The 20,008-nt window shown below is 52.8% G+C and overlaps 10 protein-coding genes across 10 annotated transcripts; 4 read left to right on the forward strand and 6 right to left on the reverse strand.

Annotated features, from left to right (window-relative positions):
- Positions 1–24: 24 nt before the first annotated feature.
- Positions 25–2,094, reverse strand: VTN49DRAFT_6485 (uncharacterized protein; the record flags this gene model as incomplete). The annotated part of the gene is made up of 3 exons (XM_069414649.1): positions 25–911; positions 960–1,079; positions 1,131–2,094. 3 exons carry the CDS (start codon positions 2,092–2,094, stop codon positions 25–27), a joined length of 1,971 nt encoding a protein of 656 aa, XP_069265874.1.
- Positions 2,095–3,192: 1,098 nt separating this feature from the next.
- VTN49DRAFT_6486 (uncharacterized protein) lies at positions 3,193–6,452 on the reverse strand (the record flags this gene model as incomplete). Its single annotated transcript, XM_069414650.1, has 8 exons — positions 3,193–3,351; positions 3,404–5,211; positions 5,262–5,307; positions 5,361–5,445; positions 5,499–5,537; positions 5,631–5,757; positions 5,807–6,353; positions 6,414–6,452. 8 exons carry the CDS (start codon positions 6,450–6,452, stop codon positions 3,193–3,195), a joined length of 2,850 nt encoding a protein of 949 aa, XP_069265875.1.
- A 295-nt stretch (positions 6,453–6,747) lies between these two features.
- Positions 6,748–7,974, forward strand: VTN49DRAFT_6487 (uncharacterized protein; the record flags this gene model as incomplete). Its single annotated transcript, XM_069414651.1, has 2 exons — positions 6,748–6,831; positions 6,886–7,974. 2 exons carry the CDS (start codon positions 6,748–6,750, stop codon positions 7,972–7,974), a joined length of 1,173 nt encoding a protein of 390 aa, XP_069265876.1.
- Positions 7,975–8,057: 83 nt separating this feature from the next.
- On the reverse strand, positions 8,058–8,749 carry VTN49DRAFT_6488 (uncharacterized protein; the record flags this gene model as incomplete). The annotated part of the gene is made up of 3 exons (XM_069414652.1): positions 8,058–8,151; positions 8,207–8,467; positions 8,520–8,749. 3 exons carry the CDS (start codon positions 8,747–8,749, stop codon positions 8,058–8,060), a joined length of 585 nt encoding a protein of 194 aa, XP_069265877.1.
- Positions 8,750–9,188: 439 nt separating this feature from the next.
- VTN49DRAFT_6489 (uncharacterized protein) lies at positions 9,189–10,603 on the forward strand (the record flags this gene model as incomplete). The annotated part of the gene is made up of 2 exons (XM_069414653.1): positions 9,189–9,249; positions 9,309–10,603. 2 exons carry the CDS (start codon positions 9,189–9,191, stop codon positions 10,601–10,603), a joined length of 1,356 nt encoding a protein of 451 aa, XP_069265878.1.
- A 287-nt stretch (positions 10,604–10,890) lies between these two features.
- VTN49DRAFT_6490 (uncharacterized protein) lies at positions 10,891–12,363 on the reverse strand (the record flags this gene model as incomplete). Its single annotated transcript, XM_069414655.1, has 2 exons — positions 10,891–11,943; positions 11,998–12,363. The coding sequence occupies 2 exons, from the start codon at positions 12,361–12,363 to the stop codon at positions 10,891–10,893; spliced, it is 1,419 nt and encodes a 472-aa protein (XP_069265879.1).
- A 381-nt stretch (positions 12,364–12,744) lies between these two features.
- On the forward strand, positions 12,745–13,957 carry VTN49DRAFT_6491 (uncharacterized protein; the record flags this gene model as incomplete). The annotated part of the gene is made up of 4 exons (XM_069414656.1): positions 12,745–12,767; positions 12,903–13,189; positions 13,237–13,351; positions 13,402–13,957. The coding sequence occupies 4 exons, from the start codon at positions 12,745–12,747 to the stop codon at positions 13,955–13,957; spliced, it is 981 nt and encodes a 326-aa protein (XP_069265880.1).
- A 248-nt stretch (positions 13,958–14,205) lies between these two features.
- Positions 14,206–14,718, reverse strand: VTN49DRAFT_6492 (uncharacterized protein; the record flags this gene model as incomplete). Its single annotated transcript, XM_069414657.1, has 1 exon — positions 14,206–14,718. The coding sequence occupies one exon, from the start codon at positions 14,716–14,718 to the stop codon at positions 14,206–14,208; it is 513 nt and encodes a 170-aa protein (XP_069265881.1).
- A 428-nt stretch (positions 14,719–15,146) lies between these two features.
- VTN49DRAFT_6493 (uncharacterized protein) lies at positions 15,147–17,032 on the forward strand (the record flags this gene model as incomplete). The annotated part of the gene is made up of 5 exons (XM_069414658.1): positions 15,147–15,963; positions 16,013–16,116; positions 16,165–16,495; positions 16,542–16,716; positions 16,771–17,032. The coding sequence occupies 5 exons, from the start codon at positions 15,147–15,149 to the stop codon at positions 17,030–17,032; spliced, it is 1,689 nt and encodes a 562-aa protein (XP_069265882.1).
- Positions 17,033–17,158: 126 nt separating this feature from the next.
- Positions 17,159–18,728, reverse strand: VTN49DRAFT_6494 (uncharacterized protein; the record flags this gene model as incomplete). Its single annotated transcript, XM_069414659.1, has 2 exons — positions 17,159–17,193; positions 17,252–18,728. 2 exons carry the CDS (start codon positions 18,726–18,728, stop codon positions 17,159–17,161), a joined length of 1,512 nt encoding a protein of 503 aa, XP_069265883.1.
- Positions 18,729–20,008: the final 1,280 nt, after the last annotated feature.

The following is a 20,008-nucleotide window of genomic DNA, read 5'->3' on the forward strand; positions in this document are numbered from 1 at the left end:
TCTAGTCTCCAGTTCTGAAATGTCCTAACGTTTTCGGACTGCTCGTCTTGGGTTTCTTCTTGATGGTGCTTGTGCAGACGGTTCTTCTTGCTTATTAGTTTGATTGGGGCCTGATTTGGGAGGATTTTCTTGACCATCCGCATTCTCTGTTGCAGTGGCCTCTTTTGCCGCGGGAGCCTTTGTTGGTTCTTTCGCTGCTCCGCCAGATGTTTCAGCTTTCGCCTGTCGTGCAACTGAGGAACTAAACTGATTTGGCCGTGGCTTGAGTTCATCAGGTTTGCGCCCTCCGCCCTGTGGGTACTTTGGCAGCAGGTCATACTCAGCACGGTCAATCTGATTGATATCGAACCTCAGGCCTGCCCAAGGTCTCATGCGTCGGAAATAACCCCGGCTAGGGAAGTATTCATACAAGGTCTTGTCATCCACTTGGCCGGACTTGAAGGTTGGTCGTCCTGTCCTTGGATCCCGATCCTGGTTGTCCTGCGAATCGTGCCCAGGGTCGTGATTATCGTCATGATTGTTCCTGTTATGATTCTGGTTATCATTACCTTTGGGAGCATGGTCTTCGCTATTTTCTCCGTTCTGCTGGTCATTGCCAGCAATACCATAATCCGGTTGTTTTCCCTTATTCCCCAAGGTTTTACTGAGAACGTTGCCAACCTCGCGTGCGTTATCCGCTGGTGCCCTCTGTCCCCTGGCTGCGCCGTCATGCCCGCGATCGGATTGTAAGTAGTGATGGCGACTAGGGTAATTGGCAGCTTGGGAAGGAGCATTTTGGATGGCTGGTCCTGTCCCCATGGCCTGGACCCTATCCGCATCGTGCGCACACCGATGTTCTTCAGGCGCATATTCGCTCTCATCGGACACTAGATTGACAAACTCTATCTCTGATGGGTCCCTAAGCCGAGGATCTGACTTTCGATTAGTAAGTTACCTGTATGGAAAGTAGAAACACTTACCAATGTTTCCCTGTGGATAAAACTGGCCGTCTCTTTGGAGTTGTTCTTCTCTCTGCCTGAGGGAATTGGAGCGATTCCTAGCTGTTGAGCTAGAATTGTTTCTAGTCCGAGGGAAATCTCCTATACTAATTCAGAAATCAAAATTATCGCAAGAAATGACATGAGACCTACCGACTGCCTGCACATCGTGTCTGCGTTCTAGCTCCGCATTGCAGTCCAACGCCGTCGCCGCCACATGTTGGCATTGGTGTCTCCACGGGGAATTTTGATTCGCCGGATACTCGTTGGTTACCAGTGAACCTCGATGCCTTGCGCTTCGTTGCGGCAAGCCATGTTCCAAGAGTTGCTCAATGCGCCCGGAAGCCCACATGATCTGGTCAGTCAAGCGAGCATTATAATAATCTGGAGGTACGTAAACCTCCCGGAGAGGGTCTCGTCGCGGCTGCACCGCTACGTGCACTGGCCCTCCTCTTGCTGGCCCGGCGTACTCCGATTCATAATAATAGGAACTCGCGGGCTGAGGCGGCCAATGGCGAGGAATCGTCTCGATCTGCTCCGCTTCCTGGTAGGTATTCGCGGCCTGATACTGATCAGTCTGCCGATGGCGGTCATAACTCGTCCGGGTAATATCCCTCATACGCTCCCGTTCTGGATAATTTCTAGGCTCAAGATGACAATAATAATCTGTCTGCGGAGGAGCTTCGTAGCCTCTCCAGACAACAGCCTCGAGCTGTTCCCTGTCCATGCGATTCCGAGGCTGGTAATAATCCGTCCGTTGCGGCTGCGGCAGCTGTCTCCAGCCAGGACTTCCATCATAGCCGTGTTTCTGTTTCGAACCACTATTCGTTGTATCCTGGTCATGATACCTGATACCGAAGGTCCCTCTTGGAGGCTCGTTCCTAGTTTGTGAACCCCTTGCTCCTTCAGGAGTGGGATACTCGACGGCATCCAACTGCTGCTGGCCATTGTCACGATACTCATCGCAATAATGCTCGTACGGAGGTAGTTCCGCGAATGCCGCTGCGTTAACCGCCACCGGAGGTGCAGCAACTTCAGACACAGCATCCTGTCGCGCTGACCTGTTGGTAGGAGGAGGAGACACGACTCTCACTCGCTTCGATGGGCGGTCGGACATTCTGACTGAGCATGGTCAGCATTTGACCAGAACATGATTCTCTATCTGTAGCTTGGAACACACCGATATGGAACGATCTTCTGGGTGGATATGAGCTAGGTAGTAGGCTTGTAAGTTGTATGTCTATCATGCGTCAGAGGACGGAGGGCAGGAAGAAGATATTGCAGACAAAATCTCTTGTTTCTTCTACTGACAAAGCTATCTATCTTTTCTATAAATTTTGTTTTCTCTGACGTGATCACGGGTATCTTCTATCTGCTGGTGGTTCTCTTTCAACTCACCAGGACAAAGCAGTAGGAGATGGACCTTTAGATCCCAACATTCTGGAAACAACCAAGAGGACATCTCTCTTAGAGATACTCTCCATAGGTAGTTTATTCTGAAACCAGGCAGTCGCAGCAGAGGACAAACCGAAAACTTGTGAAGGAGTGTTGCTTCCAGCATCAACTGAAGCAATGCAATAACCCCAAGTCAGGATCTTCGTAGAGTCCAATTTTTATATCCTCATCGAAAGTCCGAAAACAAAACCATTTATTTGAACGCCCAAGCTCCCAATATTTCTTTTTTCTTTTCCAGTCTCTACATGTGTCTCTGACTAGGCGGATACACGAGCTGAATAATTTTGACACAAAACACCGTCTCCTAACTAAACCCTACACAAGCCTAGCAAGCACTCTTAGAAGCTTTACATACACAAAGAGATCCATTCAAATCCGCTTCACCAGGAGAGAGCAAAGGAAAGAAACAACGAATTTGTCTCGCATTATGTTTCAGAGTCAGTCGTTTCCATGGTTGGAGCTGTTTGTTCTGACAATCAATTGAGTTCGAACGGGGACTGACGTTGGGCTTTGTCTCCGGTGAACAATCTGGTGATGGAAACCAGATATAGGTTGTATGCACCCTGCAGAGGGCTTGCTGAAGATATATGAGAGATGACCCCAAGCCAAATATGGTTAATGAAAAAAAGTATACAAAGATGCTATATAAGCGTTCTATATCTAGATGGCTGCACACACATCGAGCAACTTGCCATTAACTATGTATGCAATTACTACAGTACCATCAGCACATGGAGTTGACAGACGCGATTAGCTATAACTATTGGAAGTATCTCGGCTCGTCAAAGACATGGTATCGATGTCCGCGGACACCCTGGCCACGGAAGAGCGCAGGGAACCGTAACCCTTCGGGAACCATCTCCTCTGGAATGCGAACGTCCGAGTCTGACTCGGCCTGACCGATGACGAATTTACCGACCTAAATGAAATTAGTATTTTGATGGGGGATGACAGAGATGGGTTCAACATACCTGCAACTCTGTATCCGTGATGCTGCTGCGTGAAATACGTGCGTAGCCCGTCCGCTTGAGCTTCTTGTAGAGAATGTACTCGCACCATCGGTCCCAGTCTGTAGGATCGATGTCCTTCATGCCGCTCCGCTCGCTCACGTACGTGTTGTAGTTACCTTCCAAGGGTTTCGTGACGAGGTAACTGAGGAGGATCATCGGGCGCGGCGACGAACCCATCAGATCGGCAAGGTATTCTGACTGCAGGCGCCGATCTTCGGGATCTTCCTCCTGGCCTGAGTGGAAAACGACCACATCAACCAGCTCGCCATACATGTCGAGCGTGGCGTGAATGGCAGGGGCCAGCTCGCCGACAGGGGACGGCAGGAGATGATGGGTCGAGTTCAGGATCGGGAACTTGGACAACAGAGCCGCGCCCCAGGTGTGCTTGTTGGGACCCGGACCATAGTCAACGTACATACCGAGTTCTTCGGCCAGAACAATTGTCGAGTCACGGTTACCCATGATGATGCGCTGGGTGTCTGACTCGAGAAGCCCGATGATGTCCACCTCAGCCTCCCGAAGGAGCTGAATCTGCCGCTGTTCCGAGGACCACATATCATTGTCCAGAGAGAAATGGATTGTCCAGATACCCGCAGTCACCACTTTGTCATCCTTGTGATACGGCACGTAGTCATTCCTAGGGAAGCGAAGGAAGGCAACAACCATTGACAACAGCTGCAGGCCAGCCACAATATACAGGTAATAAGAGCGCTGCCGTCGGCCGCTAGGGGCGACAAACTGTTTCCTGCTAGAAGCCGAGTTTGTCACCGACGCGGAGAACACGCCTGCACCGATAAACAGCATCATCACCACCATCAACCAGTCGGTGTGCTCTCGAACCAGTGGTCCGCCGGGCACAAAAGCATAAGCCACAACCCAGACATGGAACAGTGCCTGGAACACCCAGGCAAGCGCCCCAAGCCCAAAAGCGGTCGCAGGTGCATGATGGATAGCAGACGTGAAGAGGACGGGAGCCACGGCCATGACGTAGAACGCGAGGACAAGACCACCGTAGAAGCCAAACCAATGACTGTAGCAGGTAAGAACGGCGGCACCCAGCGATCCAATACCGAAAGCAGTCCAGGAGCCCGCAAGCCTAGGATAAAACAAGCCAAAGACGAGACCTGCACCCATGACCAGATGGGTAATGGTACCATGAGGCACCTGGATGGGACCGCGAACGGGGAAGCCTTCCCACACCCAGCTGATCATGGTGCTCGAATCAGACAGAAGCGAGTGCATGGCCCAAACAACGCCACCGACACCGAGAGCTGCAAGCACCGCGGAACCCTTCTTTCCGGAATGCGAGAAGTAGTCGCCCCCGCCCACCGACCGGCGGCGCGACGATCGAATAGATGCCAGAACTGCAAGGAACAAGCCCAGCTTGTTCCAGCCACCATTTGCCGCATGCATTGTTGGCCAAATGGGGTTGTTGGTCTTGAAGGCATACTTTGCGACGCTGGAAGTAAGCAGACCGATGGCAAACGCACTGATACGCGCCTCCAACCGGCCCTTGTTGTCACGATCCCCGTAAAATGCCGCTGACCAAGCAAGGCAGCCAAGGGCAACGCCCAGACCGACGGTAAATAGCCGATACACGGGATGCTGAACAGTGAATGCCAGTAAACCGACCAAGCTCAGGAACTGAAGGACATGGGCGTTCCTAGTGGCCAGAGATCGCAGGGATGGAATTGCCAGCAACAGAGGGGATGCAACGGAAAGAACAAAGACCTCGTATCCGGAAATTCCCATGTGCCAGAGTGGGAAGTCTGATGATGAAGTTAGAGTGCAGTCAAGACAACAGACGCTGGATACGTACACCACACAAGGAGAGGTAGCGACGTAAAAACCGACCAAAACACAAACTGTCAACACATCAGCGGGCGTTTCTATGGCAGCGCTTCGCAGCCGGACGCACCCCATTGTAGATATCTGCCAATGCATCAATGGCTTCAGACCAGGAGAAGCCCTCGCCAAACGTGTTCCCAATCGGCTTATCTTTCCTGGGATCGGTGTCAGGATACAGCCGACTAATACTCAGGTGCGGGTAACATACTGTGTTGCGATGACGGAATCGGCTTCCGTTTTAAATTGTCTGTTGATACTCATCGGTCAAAGCCCGGTTTCCTTTCCATTGGCGACCAACATGCACTGTACATTTGTCTATTTCGGAAGCCGCTGCACATACCCTCTGCTAATACCTTTGACATCCCTCACCACCAGCTCAAAGGCTTCAAAGTCCAGTGCGGTAACTGCATCGAAACCGACATCGAAGACGATAAGAGACCACTCGAAGAACGCATACTTTGTGTAGGCTGGGAATTGTGAGCCTTCTGCAACCTGAACTTTTCGCCGGTGACTTACCGCCAGGAACTTTGTGCACTTTATGCTGAATAAAATAATAAATCAATGGAACGAGGGTTCCGAAGAACAGGCTGGCGAAAATCTTCCGGTACTTAACGGCACGGCGGTTATTCGGACTTAGCGCCAGACATCCCAGAGTCCACGGCAGCGTGGCCACCAAGTACGAGATCATGAAAATGTCGTGCCAGTCATGGTCGTCGGTCGACGTGACATAAGTCCAGCCGCCGCAGGTCAAAGTCCGGAACAGGCCCGTTCCAGCAACAAACTTGGGCAGCGTTGCATTTGGTCGCGCGCTAAGGACATACCACAGGAATACCAGGGCGAATCGGGGACCGGAAGTAATGGCAATGAAGATCTGGAATACGGAGCGCTCTGGATATCGATCGCCAATTGTTGCGGAAACCGAGGGAAACCATTCATCAGGGTAGCCGTAGTACTCGTTCTGGACGATCTTGTGGAAATGCAATTTCAGCCCGACCACGAGCGCACCGATGAAAGCAAGCGCCGCGAACAGAGTATGCGCATAAGAGACCCATTTGCCATTAAACTGATTCCAGTTAGACAATCGACTCTACTGACATAAGGGAGTATGCGCAATAGAGCTTACGGCCACGACGGCGTCCCCATCCCTGAACTTGGGCGCCATGGGAAGCAAACACAACGAAGGACGGAATCAATACAACACACTAACACAATTGAAGCAGTCAAGAAAGAAAAGAAAAAGAAAAAGAACGTTAAGGAGAGGCGAGCTGCATGAAGCAAGAGACTCGGGGCTCGGGGCTGAGACGCTGAGATGACAATGAGAGCCGAGGCTCGATATATGCCTGAGGCATCGAGACCCCTGAAACAGTAAACTAAACCCGATACAGTAGTATTCATTTCGAGATAAGCAACTTTTTTGCGCGTCGCATGGCCAAATTCGTTACTCGTCGAACTTCACCATGGCGGCTGAAAAGGCACGTTTTTACCTCGAAAAATCAGTTCCGGAACTGAGAGAGTATGAGCAGAAGGAAATCTTCACAAAGGTGCGATCCCAATCCCACAGTGCAGTGATCAAAAGTAAGCTGATCGTTCGACAGGAAGAAATCAAATCCATCGCGAAGAAACGTTCGGACTTCGAACACAAAGTCAATGGCACCGGCGTCGTTCCGTCGGATTTTGCGCGATATGCCGAATATGAGATGAACCTGGAGGCTCTACGAAAGAAGCGGGTGAAGCGGTTGGCGATCCGAGTGAGCCCGCATCATGGAGGGCGTCGAGTGCTGTTCATCCTTGACCGAGCGACCAGGCGGTTCCCGGGCGATCTTGGCCTCTGGGTGCAATACATCGAGTATTGTCGCAAGCACAAGATGTACAAGCGACTCCTACAGGTGTTCACGGATGCACTTCGACTACATCCAACCAATGCGGATTTGTGGATCTACGCTGCGAAGTATTCGTTTGAGGAGCATGCCGACATGACGCATGCACGCAGTTACTTCCAGAGAGGTCTTCGATTTTGCAAGTCTCAGAAAAATATGTGGGTGCAATATGGTCGTCTAGAGTGCATCTATATTGCAAAACTACACGCTCGCCGGCAAATTCTGGGCCTGGATCAGCCGGCTCCAGAGAAGCCTGCGGCCAATAATACAACAGATGACACGAATGCGGACATGATTGCTCTTCCTGTCGTTACAGCGGAGGACGTCAATCCTACCAGAGGTGAAGACGAAGGAGTTGATAAGGGTGCCCTGGAAAACCTCAAGGCCACGCCTGCCTTGAGTGGTGCAATCCCAATGGCCATCTTTGATGCGGCCATGGATCATTTTAACAACAATCCGGCTTTTGCCCGGGAGTATTTCGACATGGTGTTTGAGTTTGAAGACATTCCATGCTTGCGTCGCATCATCGATCATATTGTCGACAGGCAGATTGCAACAGCGTCTGATAACGCTCACACGGCCATCTGCCACGTCAAACAGCCCGTTGCAGGCATCAAGGTCACATCACCGGACTTCCCCAAGGGATTTGGGACGTCATTGGCGAACTTGAAGAAATACAACCTCTCCGCCAATATTGCCAAAGACGTGATTTCCTGGCTCATGCCGCTGTCCAGAAATGCCGAACTTGATCCGGCGTTGCGCACAGTGATTGTTTCCACTATTCGACGTATGGAACGTGCTTTGTGAGGGTTGCAACGATAATGGAATCGGCGTTGGTGCTTGTGAGGTTTGACTTTTGAGATGTCGGATAGAGTGTAACGCTGTACATATCAATCGTCATCGAATTTGCTCGACCGTCGACTAGCCTTCTTGCTGCTGTGTAGCTTTTTTGCCTTGAGTCTGGCCTCTTTTTCTGCTTTTTGGCTTGTGGAGAGTCAGCAGACTAGATCACGTTCGGCGAAAGAGATGCGTAACGTACAGTCTCTTGACTTTCTCCCTCTGCTCCTCGGAGGTCTCGCCGGGAATGACGGCTCGAGCAGTCTCCGCGATCAACTGATGGAGCTTCTCAAAGCACGATTCGACATTACTCGACTGCTTCCGAGACTCGTCCGACTGAATGACGATCGAATCCGTTCTGGTCGCCACGTAGCGGCATGATCGGAGCTCCTGGTGGAGGATCGACGGGACCAGAGGGAGTAATGAGCTCAATGGAACTCGGAGTGTCGCCTTCGTATTGACTCTGATCGTCCATTAGTCTCCATCAGTTTAGAATCATCTCAGACACGTCATACTTGTTCACATTTTGACCTCCTGGACCGCTCGATCTGCTAAAAGAGATCTCGCAGATATTTCGTGGAATGGACTTTGGCGAGAACCCTGCGAGCCATTCGCGGGCTTCTTTCAGCTCCGCCTCGGCGGCATCAAGAGTCGCCTTTCGTCGCGATGCGAATGCGCGGGTAAATGTCGATCGCGCTCGTGCACCTCCAAATAACGAGATGCGTGCCGAAGACACACCAATCATTATTATATCTCTTCAGCTCGATCAAGGCTTGGACCTGATGTTCTAAGATTACTCCAAGCCCTAACTGATTTTGGATTTAAATGCAGGAAATATTACTAAGCTCCGAGGGCTTGTTCCCCTGGAGAACCAATCGGAATCTTCCACTGTTCCAAAAGAGCCCAAGGCTGAGTGGCTAACCCTAAAGTGGTAACCAAATAAGGTTGGCAAAAGACTGTCGAGGGGGGGTGCATCGACTAGTTTACTTAGTGGTGATCGGGGCCTGGATGATCGACTTGCGCGTCTGGTTCCAGCCTATTTAGCCCGTTGCTCTGGGGTTGAGCAAATTCTTCTTTGCTGGAAACCATGAATATCTGAGAAAACAACATTTCTGGTACTTATTGAAATATCAACGGCACAAGCTGCTGGTGTTGTTCGTTTTGACACCGTGAAAGAGAGTGGGATGGACGCTTTACCTATGGCCGACCGTCCCCCAAAGAGACATGCAGCATGTGATGAATGCCGTAGGGCTCGAAATTTGTCTTGCTTTTGAGAAGGATGAAATGAATTGACAGTGGAACAGGCAAGCGGAAACTCAAATGCTCGGGAGAGCCCCAGGGCTGCCAGCGTTGTGTGAGTCAGAACCTGATCTGCCATTACTCGCTTCAGAAGCCCATGGGCCGACCTCCGAAGAAGCGGGCGCGACAAGAGGATGAGGATGCTCTGGATTTGCTGGATTCCACGAGTGAAGAACTCCTGGCCAACCTGGGATTTGACTGGCGGTTAGGGTTTGGTGTTCAGCCAGAATCAGTGATGACGACTAGTGATGGCCTCGGCCCACTGGGCTTCCCTCCTAACATCGATATGAACTTGCAATTCCAGCAGGGACCAGACCAGAGACTCGAGCAAGCTATTGGGTCAGGCATGCCCTGGTCGTCTCCAGTACCAATGTCCTGTTCCCCCCAGTCCATCCCCGCCATGGGCACCAATTCCTCCGTACCCCCCTCAATTCCCATGCCGACCACGGGGACTCAGGACCAAGACATGAAGAATTGCCCATGCCTGTCATATATGTACCTCACTCTCAGCGCACTGTGCATGATTAACACGGGGCCCATCACCTTCCAAACCATCCACACTATCGAGAACGCCACTCGGACGGCGCAGGCCGTGCTGCGGTGCGAGACCTGCCCGCGATCCTTCATGACAAGCGCCCAGAACGTATCACTCCTCTCTGCCCTCTTCAACATCCTCGTCGATCTCTGGGTCCGTATCTGGGAGTCCGACCCGGAGACCCTGTTTAAGCAGCTCGCCTCTCCCGCATACCAGCACGCCCTCAATGCTGAGAGCCCTGAGGTCGCGGACGCGTCGCGAAGGTACTGGCTGCGCCAGTTTGTCCGCCGCGGCCTGATCGGTGGACACATCGCTCATGAGAAATTCCTCCCGTCGATCTATTCTGTCGAGACCCCGGCGGTTCTCTCTCTGATCCGCGAAATGGAAGACCGTCAGCTCCGCTGGCATACCGTGGGTGTGTCACGCCCTCCAATGGCACTCAACCCATCCTCTTCTTCTTCTCCTTCTTCCCACGCGTCTGAATTAACCTTCCTGTCAAATTCTTCGGAGAGCATGGCCACCGATGCTACAACATATTCCTCAACCACCATGACGGGTGGTAGTGCTTCTTTCTCTAATAACATGGGAATTAGTGGCGCTCTATCGACACCGGGTGCTCCCTCCTGCCCCGGAGAACAACATGAAAAGTTCAAAGATGCCAAAGACAAATATGTCTGCTTGAAGATCCTCGAGGCTGCAAAGGCTCACATTCAAAAGCTTGGGTTCGATCCGACGGAGTATCCGGAGGGGGTGGAGCCACTCTAAGCTTCTTTTTCCTGAGGTCGGAACTTGCATGATGATATGTGGTGCTTCTGCTCCTGTATTTTTGATTTGGACATATTTAGAGATTCCACTCTGGGGCTGGTTGGGTTGCGGTTGCGGTTGCGGCGTTTTGGTAATGCATTTGGAATGGTAATGATGGCGATGACGCTCCTCATGTGAATGGGCAGCTTTTGCGTGGTGTACAGAGATGTATATTACCATAACAATCATGACTCCCATGTCCGATACCCAGGTGCATCTCTCATTCAGAATACAGTACAGTGATAGGTCTACTCGTCGTCGTCATCCTCCACAACATACCGGGGCTTCTTCCGCACCGACGGAGACCCAGACGGCTCCGGTCGCGCTGCTGTCTCAGCCGGCGTACCCGCTCTCCTCGGCGTTTCAGATCGCTGCGCCGCTGGTGCTGATCTCTCCGGAGGCGAGACTTCCTCATCGATCTCGCCCTCAGCATCCATGTCCTCGTCGGCGAGCACCTCTTCCGACTCCGACTCCGAGGCGACAGATTCCTCCTCGGAATCACGCGCCAGAAATCCGTCATCCTCATCATACTCGTTGGCTCGACCGCGACCCGTCCGACGGTCATATTCATCTTCATCATCGCTGTAGATCTCGCCACGGCGGTTCGCACGAGCGCGCTTGGATGGACGCGCCGGGGTGGCAGCCATGCCATCTTCGTCTTCCAAGTCGCCAACTGTGAGTCCGCCGCTGGGCCGATATGGGGCACGGCGACCGGCCGCACGCACGTTCTCGCGCTCCGCCAGCGCCTGCCGTCGGCGGTCGGCTCTGAGTTTTTCTCTCTCGGCTGCCTCGGCGCGTTTGCTGGCCAGCTCTGGATCCTCCTTGACTTCGATAATGGCGATACCAGGCTTGGAGGAGGGCCCGCGGCTGCCGCGGGACGCTGCTGCGAGGGATTCTTGTAGCTTTTGCACAGCGTCATCGGTCTCATTGCCGGCGGGCAGGACGGTGAGACCCTGAGTGAGGTGTGAGGTGATGCGGAACACAGAGGCGGTCTCCGCGGCGGCCGCGAGATAGGTGTGTGTGTCTAAAGTTGGATCGTAGCCGCCGGATTTGTTTGGAGGTGCTAGTGGTTTCTTTACGATGCGGTACTGTTCTTTGGGATTCGATGCGAGCTGCAGCGTCAACGAGCCATCTTCCCATTGGATGATCCGCGCATTGGACTGTAGCTTAGAGGGATCATTGGGATCCCGTCTCCAGCACAGCGATGTGGCAGCTGTAGAGAATGGTGGGGGGACGTATGTTTCTGGCCTGAACTCTTCTGTTTCGAGGGAGAGAAAGCTGGGAATATTCATGGTATAGATCTAAAAAGCGGGACATCAGAAACGCGTTTTTGCAGCTCGTAGGAACTTCCATACCTCGTCATTGCTTTGAAGCGGCGCCGGCGCCCTCCCGAGATTGATGTCCATCACCTTGACCTCCTCCTCATAGGCTGCATCTTCCTCTTCTAGCTCCATGGGTTCGCCTAGCCGATCGGTTCGCCCTTCGTCGTCGCCAGAGTCCAGCTCTTCATCATCGAGCGTCCGACGGGGACGGCTCTGACCGACATCTTCATTCTTCGTCTCTCCGTCTGGCTCCGAACCGGAGCCGAAGAGATCCTCGTCATCGTCGTCTTGCGGGCCATTTTGTTGCTCGGCGTCAGACAAAGCGCCATTCGGCGAGTCGTGATCACTGCCTCGTTGTCTTCCAGGCCGCCGAATTGCTTCATCTTCTGAGGAAGACATGGCTGATCGAATCGCGCTTGAGGCCGGATTATATTTGAAGCTGAGCGCGCACTAAAATTGGACAATCGCACACAGCGAATCTGAATCGCGACTGTTTCGTCCTCGTCTCGTTGAGAGCTCTGCATGAACTGCAGTTCTGCTCCAGACAGTCGGCGAGATTGCCTGAATCCTGCGCTAAACCTGATTGGGCAAGGAGTTGCGGGATTACATAATCAGATCCCCACGCCGCCGCCAGCGGGACTCCATTCGGCGCCTCTGAGTCTTCCCTCCTGAGCCGCTGCTTGGGCCAAGTCGTGGTCGGGCAAAGACTCAGGGGCTTGTTCTCTTGCATTGTCTGCTTGCTTTGAACTCTGGGAGAGCTGCAGAGCGGTATCTTCCAAGATGGCGACCTTTTTCCAGAGCGTGTGAGTACAACGTTCTTGACCGTGCACCCCCCCCCTGAAATATGCTGTGAATCCTGCGTTGGACGGGTTGCCCAACCTGTGCACTGTGGCGGCGTTGTTGTTTCAATTGAATCCGTGCTGATCGTTCACCTGCAGTCGCCAGGGGTTTGGCCGGGGCGGAAACAACAAGAACAATAACAATAGTAACAACAACTCGCCCAAGAATAGCAATCCGAACCAACAGTCCTATTCTCCTCATGGACAACAGCAGCAACAACAATCGTTGACACCGGCCCCGAGCGACATGCCGTCGTCCAACAACGAAGATATTCCCAAATACTTCTTCCAAGAGAAGTACGCACCGCTGAATGTCAAGGGAAACTTCCTGACATTATGCGCGTGCCCGAAGAATGTCGAACTGGGAGAATGGCTGGCCCATCAAAGTAGGTGTGATTGACGATGCTGGAGTGCTGCTCTGACGGGTATGCAGTTGTCGAACAGTACCGTCTCCTGCACGGCATGCTGCAGGTGATTCAGGAAGTCAACACGAACACTGGTCTTCCAATCTGCAATGAGAATACTTGCCCGACCATGTCTGCTGGCCGGTATGTGGACCCTTTTAATTGACCCTGTCACTGAAGCTAATGCACGACAGTCTGACCTATACCTGGCTGGTCGACGGAAAGCCCGCAAAGATCTCGGCCCCCAAGTTTGTAAACCGCGTGGAAAAATGGATCGTCAGCAAGATCCACGACCCTGTCATGTTTCCCACCGACCAGGTGCAAGGCGTACCGCAGACATACACGCTGAGTGAACTCGGAGGGCCACCGCCCGACTCGTCGGGTCCGGAAGACCAGAGCTCTGCCGTCCAACAGGATTGGATCGGCAAGTCAAGCGGCTTCCCCCCGACGTTCTACAAGGATTGCCAGGGGATCATGAAACAGATGTTCCGCTGCTACGCGCACCTGTATCACGGTCACTGGCTGGACCCGTTCTGGAACCTCAACCGTCACGAGATGCTCAACATGTGCTTTGTGCACTTTGTGACGGTGGCCAAGTACTACAAACTCGTGGCTGATAAGGAGATGGAGCCGATGCAGCCGTTGATTGATCTGTACATCAAGCAGGAGAAGATTCCGCCGGAGGCTCTTGCTGGTCACTGGGCCTCCCAAGAGGCGGCCCCTGCGAATTCGTCTGCACAGGGTTCATAATGCATTCGGTACATTGCGATTGCGAGATATATCCACTGTGCTTTGATTCGGTTCTTTTGGTGCATGAATTTGATATTCGATGCTCGATTGCATTGCTTTACCGCGGATTCGGTAGGAGTTCGGGCTAGTAGCTCATGTTCCTAGAAGTCAGAAGAATACATAAGATTCGAATAAACCGGTAGAACGCCTCCCAGACAATCAAGGGTATCAACTACACACATACTCCGTAACAGCTAATGCAAGAAGAATCACAGATGAATGCCTTCCTCTTCCGAAGCCTCTTCTGACCGTTGCTCCCGACCCCGTCGACTATCCCCTCCACTATCCCGAACCCCATTCATAACCGGCGTTGACCTCTCTGAAACCCCATTCACAACTCTGTCTTCCTCCTCCTCTTCATCCCCTCCCACCCCATTCGTAACTCCCTCACCAGTGCTATCTCTAGGACTATCCTGCAGAATCTCCTCCCTCCACACCAACCCCCTTGCCTCAACCTCCATCTTGCATAGCCCAATCCGCTCCGCCATGGCCTGCATCACGCCCTCATTTTCCACAATGTACGCCGCCAGCTCCCGATTTTCTTCGGACTCTGGATCCTCGCCGGACTCGCGGATATATGTGCGCAGCTCATCGTTGGATCGCGTCAGGTGGGCGATCGAGTTGCGTAGCTCGGCGACCTTGGCGTAGATGGATGGTAGAGAGAGTTCTTTGATGGCGGCGGCGAAGGCTTCGGGGGTGATGGGTTGGGATTGGGCGGACATTTCAGTGATTATTTTCCACAGATGGTTGTTTTTTATCCTCGGCTTTGTTGAGGTATCGAGTCTAGAGACTCGTGCTTCGGGGGGGAATAGTGGAATATACGCGCGAGACTTCAGGCTGACGTTGACGTGAGAGCAACCCCAGTTTGGAAGGTGACCCGATTCCGCTTATCGTTATCATCACGTGATTTTCAGATGGGCTGGGCATTTTGCCATCGTTCGGTTCTGACAATGGAACAATGGAGAACGGCGATAATTCGGAAATGAAGTTCTGTAATTAGGTTGAGTTTGTCTGAGGAAATGTAATACAGGAGCTTTGGTTCACAGTGAAGTGTGAGGAGAGAGAATGGTTAGGGTTAGGGCATGATCCGAGCACGAGCATAAAGTTCTCCCTCCGCGGCAATCCGGATCACCAAACACAACCGCCAGCGATGAGCAATGTATGCTCGATAGCATGGCGCACATGCCCTCCGGGGCTGCGCGTTGGCTTCACGCCGACGACTACGCTAGGCTTGATGAGCCGGGCGCGACAGGCAACGATCTTTCAACGATCATGCCATTTCCTTTCGCCATCGCAAAGCCCAAGATGGACGACAACAACTCTTCTTCGACCTCCGCATAAGAACCAAGCCACGCCTACGATACTCCGTCTCTGCCGATATGCGTCGTCCAATTCGAATTCGCCGGAACGTGGCGTCCCAATCCGATCTGAACCTCTCTCCGCGTCCGAAATCAAAGCCATCTTCGGCCCCACGGCAAACATCAGCCCGCAGATGGGCAACCGTGTGCTTGCTGTGCTGCAGGGACGAAGATTAGCCGGTACACTCGACCAGCCATTACCGGCCGACATTCGGCGGACGGTTCCGTCGCGGACGATTGAACGAGGTCTGCAGTGGCTGCGCGAGAACCATCCCGTGGATGAAGATGCGGCAATTATGGCACGGATTGAGCGTGAGGAGCGCGAGGAAGAAGAGCGATTGCTGAAACATGCGGAGGAGATGGGCATGCTACATCCGCAGAGTGGGTATTGGGGCGCACAGCTTGGGCAGCAGGGTGATGTGTATGGGCGGAGCGTGTTCAAGGAGACGAGAGAACGGAATGAGAAGAGGCTGTTGGAGGAGGCGGAGAGGGAGAGGAAGGAGTGGTTGGAGGGTGAACTGAAGGATAGGGAGAAGATTCAGAGGCAGCAGATGCAGCTGCAGAAGCACATGGAGCTGGCAGAGTATAATCCGTCGGAGGTGGTTGAGGGTATGTCGATATACACCTGCATCTGGAGTATATGTACTGATGGCTCTAGCCCGGCCACGCGCGGACCCAAAGGAACGCCCGTTTCTTGCCTGGGCCCAGAAGCATTACATCCGGGCAGAAAACAACGACGCGGATTTCTCCCAAGTTACAACGGTAAGAACCACTCAATCGCCAGATAAGCACCCACACTAACTTGGACAGGCCCAACGCATCTTCCCCTCTCTTCTCGTGAGTCTAGTCACACTAACTCTCGCCTACCTCTTCGCATCAAACTACGAGGAGCCGACGGTCTACGACCGACTCTGGCCACAACTTTCCATGACCACGACGACGATCGGCGCGCTCGCCGGCGTCAATGTCGCGATTTGGCTGCTGTGGAAATTCCCACCGGCGTGGCGCACGCTGAACCGCTACTTTATCAGCGTGCCGCTGTACCCTTACGCGTTGAGCGCCGTGGGCAGCGTGTTTAGCCATCAGGCGTTGAAGCATTTGGCGACGAACATGGCGATTCTATGGTTGATTGGGAGTCGATGTACGTTATCCCTTCGGGCTGATGTGTTCTTAGCTGACAAATGCAGTGCACGATGAGGTTTCTCGCGGTGATTTTCTGGCTCTCTACGTCTCTGCCGGTGTCGTTGGGTCCATGACGTCGTTGACCGCACATGTCCTGCTCAAGAAACTCACTATTACTTCGCTGGGAGCCAGCGGGGCAATTGCTGGACTCGTCGGGGCATGGTGCACGCTTCACGCCAAGTACGCCCCCAACTAACCCTAATCCTCCACATTCACCGTACTAACGGATAATAGTGACCTTCTCACTCCCTCCTTCCTCCCTGAATCCTACCGCAACACCTTCTCCGCCTCTGGCTCAACGGTCCTCGCCGGAATCATCCTCTTCGAGGTCCTGAACCTCTTGGCCCCGGCGAAGTGGAAGATGGCGCGGCTCGACCACTGGGCACATCTAGGCGGGTACGTTGCCGGGGCCGTCTGGGCTCGATCATACCATTCGAACAAAAAGAAGAGGGAGAGAGAAAGCGTCAAGAGGAATCTATGGGATGTTTTCAAGTGAGTATTACAATGGAGTTTCGTTGACAATTTGTAGAACTGTATGTGTACAGTAATCTGTGTACAGTATAGAATACCATTCCATCCATGACCATGGTCATCATCATTATCGTCAAGAAAGCAAGTATGCTTATAGCCCGTCTGATTCTGGTGGTCCCTTGTACGCTGCAAAGCCATTAGCATCATCCCACTACGCCGGGGGGGGGGAGAAGAGGAAACATACTCTTCCTCGCATACACGGCATACGTCACCGCCGCAATCGACATAAACCCGACAAACACCACCGACGCATAATTCATCGACGCCGCCGTAACAGGCAACGCGGTGGGCATCGAGAACAAGACCAATTCAAACGTAATCCAGCACAAGGCCACAACATTAATGATCGTTCCGAGGATGGGCCCCGCGTTGAACCGCGCCTTGTTGACCTCTGATCGGCCATGGAATAGACTCGCCCCGATAGGAATCGCATACGAGACAGCAAGCGCAAAGACACCGACGGAAACGAAGGCAGTAAAGGCGGAGGTACTCCCGAGATTGATCAGGCCCAGCAGCATCTGCACGACAGTGAGCAAGACAAGAGCCCAGACGGGAACTCCCAAGCGAGGGTTAACGCGGGCCCAGAGGGAGGAGAACGGGAGAGCGCCATCCCGCGCACACGCCCAGGTGGTTCGCGACGCAGCGACGGTGATGCTGACGGAGCAGAAGAGCGTGATGACGAGGACGAGGAAGGTCAGGCCGAGTCCTCCGCCGGGGGTGCCTGTGACGCGGTGGAAGATGTATGGCACTGCTTGGCCTGCAGGAGCGTTGATGATTTCCTCCATGGGTGGCAGGGTGAAGCAGATGGGTAGGATGAAGAAAATTCCCGCGAGCCCGCCGACAGGAACACACAAAGATATGGCCTGCGGCACTTTAATAACGGCATTGGCGCATTCCTCCGCCATCGCGGACGCCATTCCCACAGCCGAAAACGTATACGCAGCGGGCAACAGCCCGATGAAGAACGAGAACCCGCCCCAACCGGAAAAAGAGGTATCGTAATGCCCCAGCGCATAGGCGGCATCATGTCGACCCGCATCCGCCGTAACGGACAGGACAATCAGAATCACGACGATACTCAATGCGGTCCATGCGGCGCAGATCGTGTCCACCATGGGCAGGAACCGATTCGCAAAGACGCAGATAAGCAACGAACCGATGCAGACCGCATAGAAAATAAGCAACAGCTGCCATGCATTCGCCGACCATGATGGATGATAAATCGACACGGTGGCCGAAAGTAGCGAGGCAAAGCCAAAGTTCACGGATAACGTGATGGTCCAGTTACCGATCAGCCATGTCCAGCCATTGACAAAGGACAGCGCGGTTTTGGCCCGGGCAGGGGCGATCTGGAAAGACCAGTAATAGGGTCCTGCAGAAGTTGGCCAGCGAGAGGCGAGTTCAGCCAGGGAGACGGCGACGCATTCTGCTAAAAAGAGGACGCAGATCCAGCCGATGAAGATGGACAAGGGACCGCCGCCGTAAATGCTGTTGATCAGGGGACCGCCCTCGCCGTAAGGGATGGCGGCGATAGCGAGGGATTGGAAGAGCAGTGTTGCCAGCGACCGGTTGCGGGTGAGTTGCTGCGTGTAGCCGAGCTGCTCAAGGCCCTCGTCTTGGGACTTGAGGTGCTCGTCAGGGATGGGTTCCTTCTTCTCCATCTACAACGATTATTCAGAGCTCCAGAATATGGGGAACGATACTCACGGTTGCCAGAAAGCTCAATCAATACGAGACGAAAAAACATGGCCATGACCACGATACTCCCTCCGACGAGATATTATCCTGTATATACAACCCCCATCGTCTTCTTGGACTAAGCTCTATCTACGTCCCTGTCATGGACATCAAAAGCGACCCCCGCATAGATAGGCATACATGACTACTCATCCTGGTACCCAGATGCATCGATGCTTTCCCACCAGTCGAAGTTCGGGTTAGGCCCATCCGATTTGTGCATCAACGGCAAGGTTTCACTGGCATTTGGGGTTGAACTGCCGACGCCTTGGACGGAGATACTTGCCATCTGATAGACGATCCATAGCCTTGGTCCAGATCATCGAGCTTGATTGGGTTGATAGACGCTGCACGACCGTGCCCAAAGTTTAATCCACGACGGTCCCAAAAAAGTCAATCTCAAATCATTTTCATGGGATACCTTAGCGAACTGTTCTATCTCTTGTGAAAGCCACGTAAGAGTACCTATTGAAGGGTTGTTATCAACCCAACCCTAAACCAGCAACCCATCATTCATCCTCAAATGCTGATCCTCAAAAAAAAGGCTGACTTGATGATAACACTCCCATTGATATCTCCAGCTCCAATCTCAGAGCACACCGCCATGATAAACCTCCCACGAGTCCGGGCCCCTACTTAAATCATCCTGATAAGCTTTTCCCTCCCAAACCACCCCAAATCCAGCAATTTTATCCTTCGGCTCAATCACGTGATGCCGGAAAACCCCAAGTTTGGGGTAGCTCGGACCTGTCAGTTCCCGTCAAGATTGCCCCCGTTCCATGGGTTATCATATCTCCCCGCAGGAAAGTGTTACCGGGTTGGGTAATGCATTTCTGGAGCTGATTTATAGTGGAGATGGGCTGGTACGTAACTGACCAGAGCTTCAGAAAGGCGTCTGGGGTAAAGATACTTTTTACCTCCTATGGGCCGTTCTGGGTCTAGATTGGTGGTACTTGCGGTGAGGGAGGTACCACTAGTAGTTGTTTCCAGGTGCTGACGCGTATACTTTTGTAAACTTGGATGACATCGCAATCACTGTTTCCGAACGATACTGAATTTTGAATCCAATGCGTAGATATCAGAATAAATAGTCATTAAAAGTCATGTCAAAAGAAAGAACCAATAGTTACAAATGGCTATGGATTCCGAAAGAATAACAAGAATGGGTATACTAATCCAACGAATCAAAACCAAAAAAAAAAAG

This window comes from Thermomyces lanuginosus (assembly GCF_041956635.1).
Source record: "Thermomyces lanuginosus strain ATCC 200065 unplaced genomic scaffold VTN49scaffold_40, whole genome shotgun sequence".
Classification (NCBI taxonomy): Eukaryota; Fungi; Ascomycota; class Eurotiomycetes; order Eurotiales; family Trichocomaceae; genus Thermomyces; species Thermomyces lanuginosus.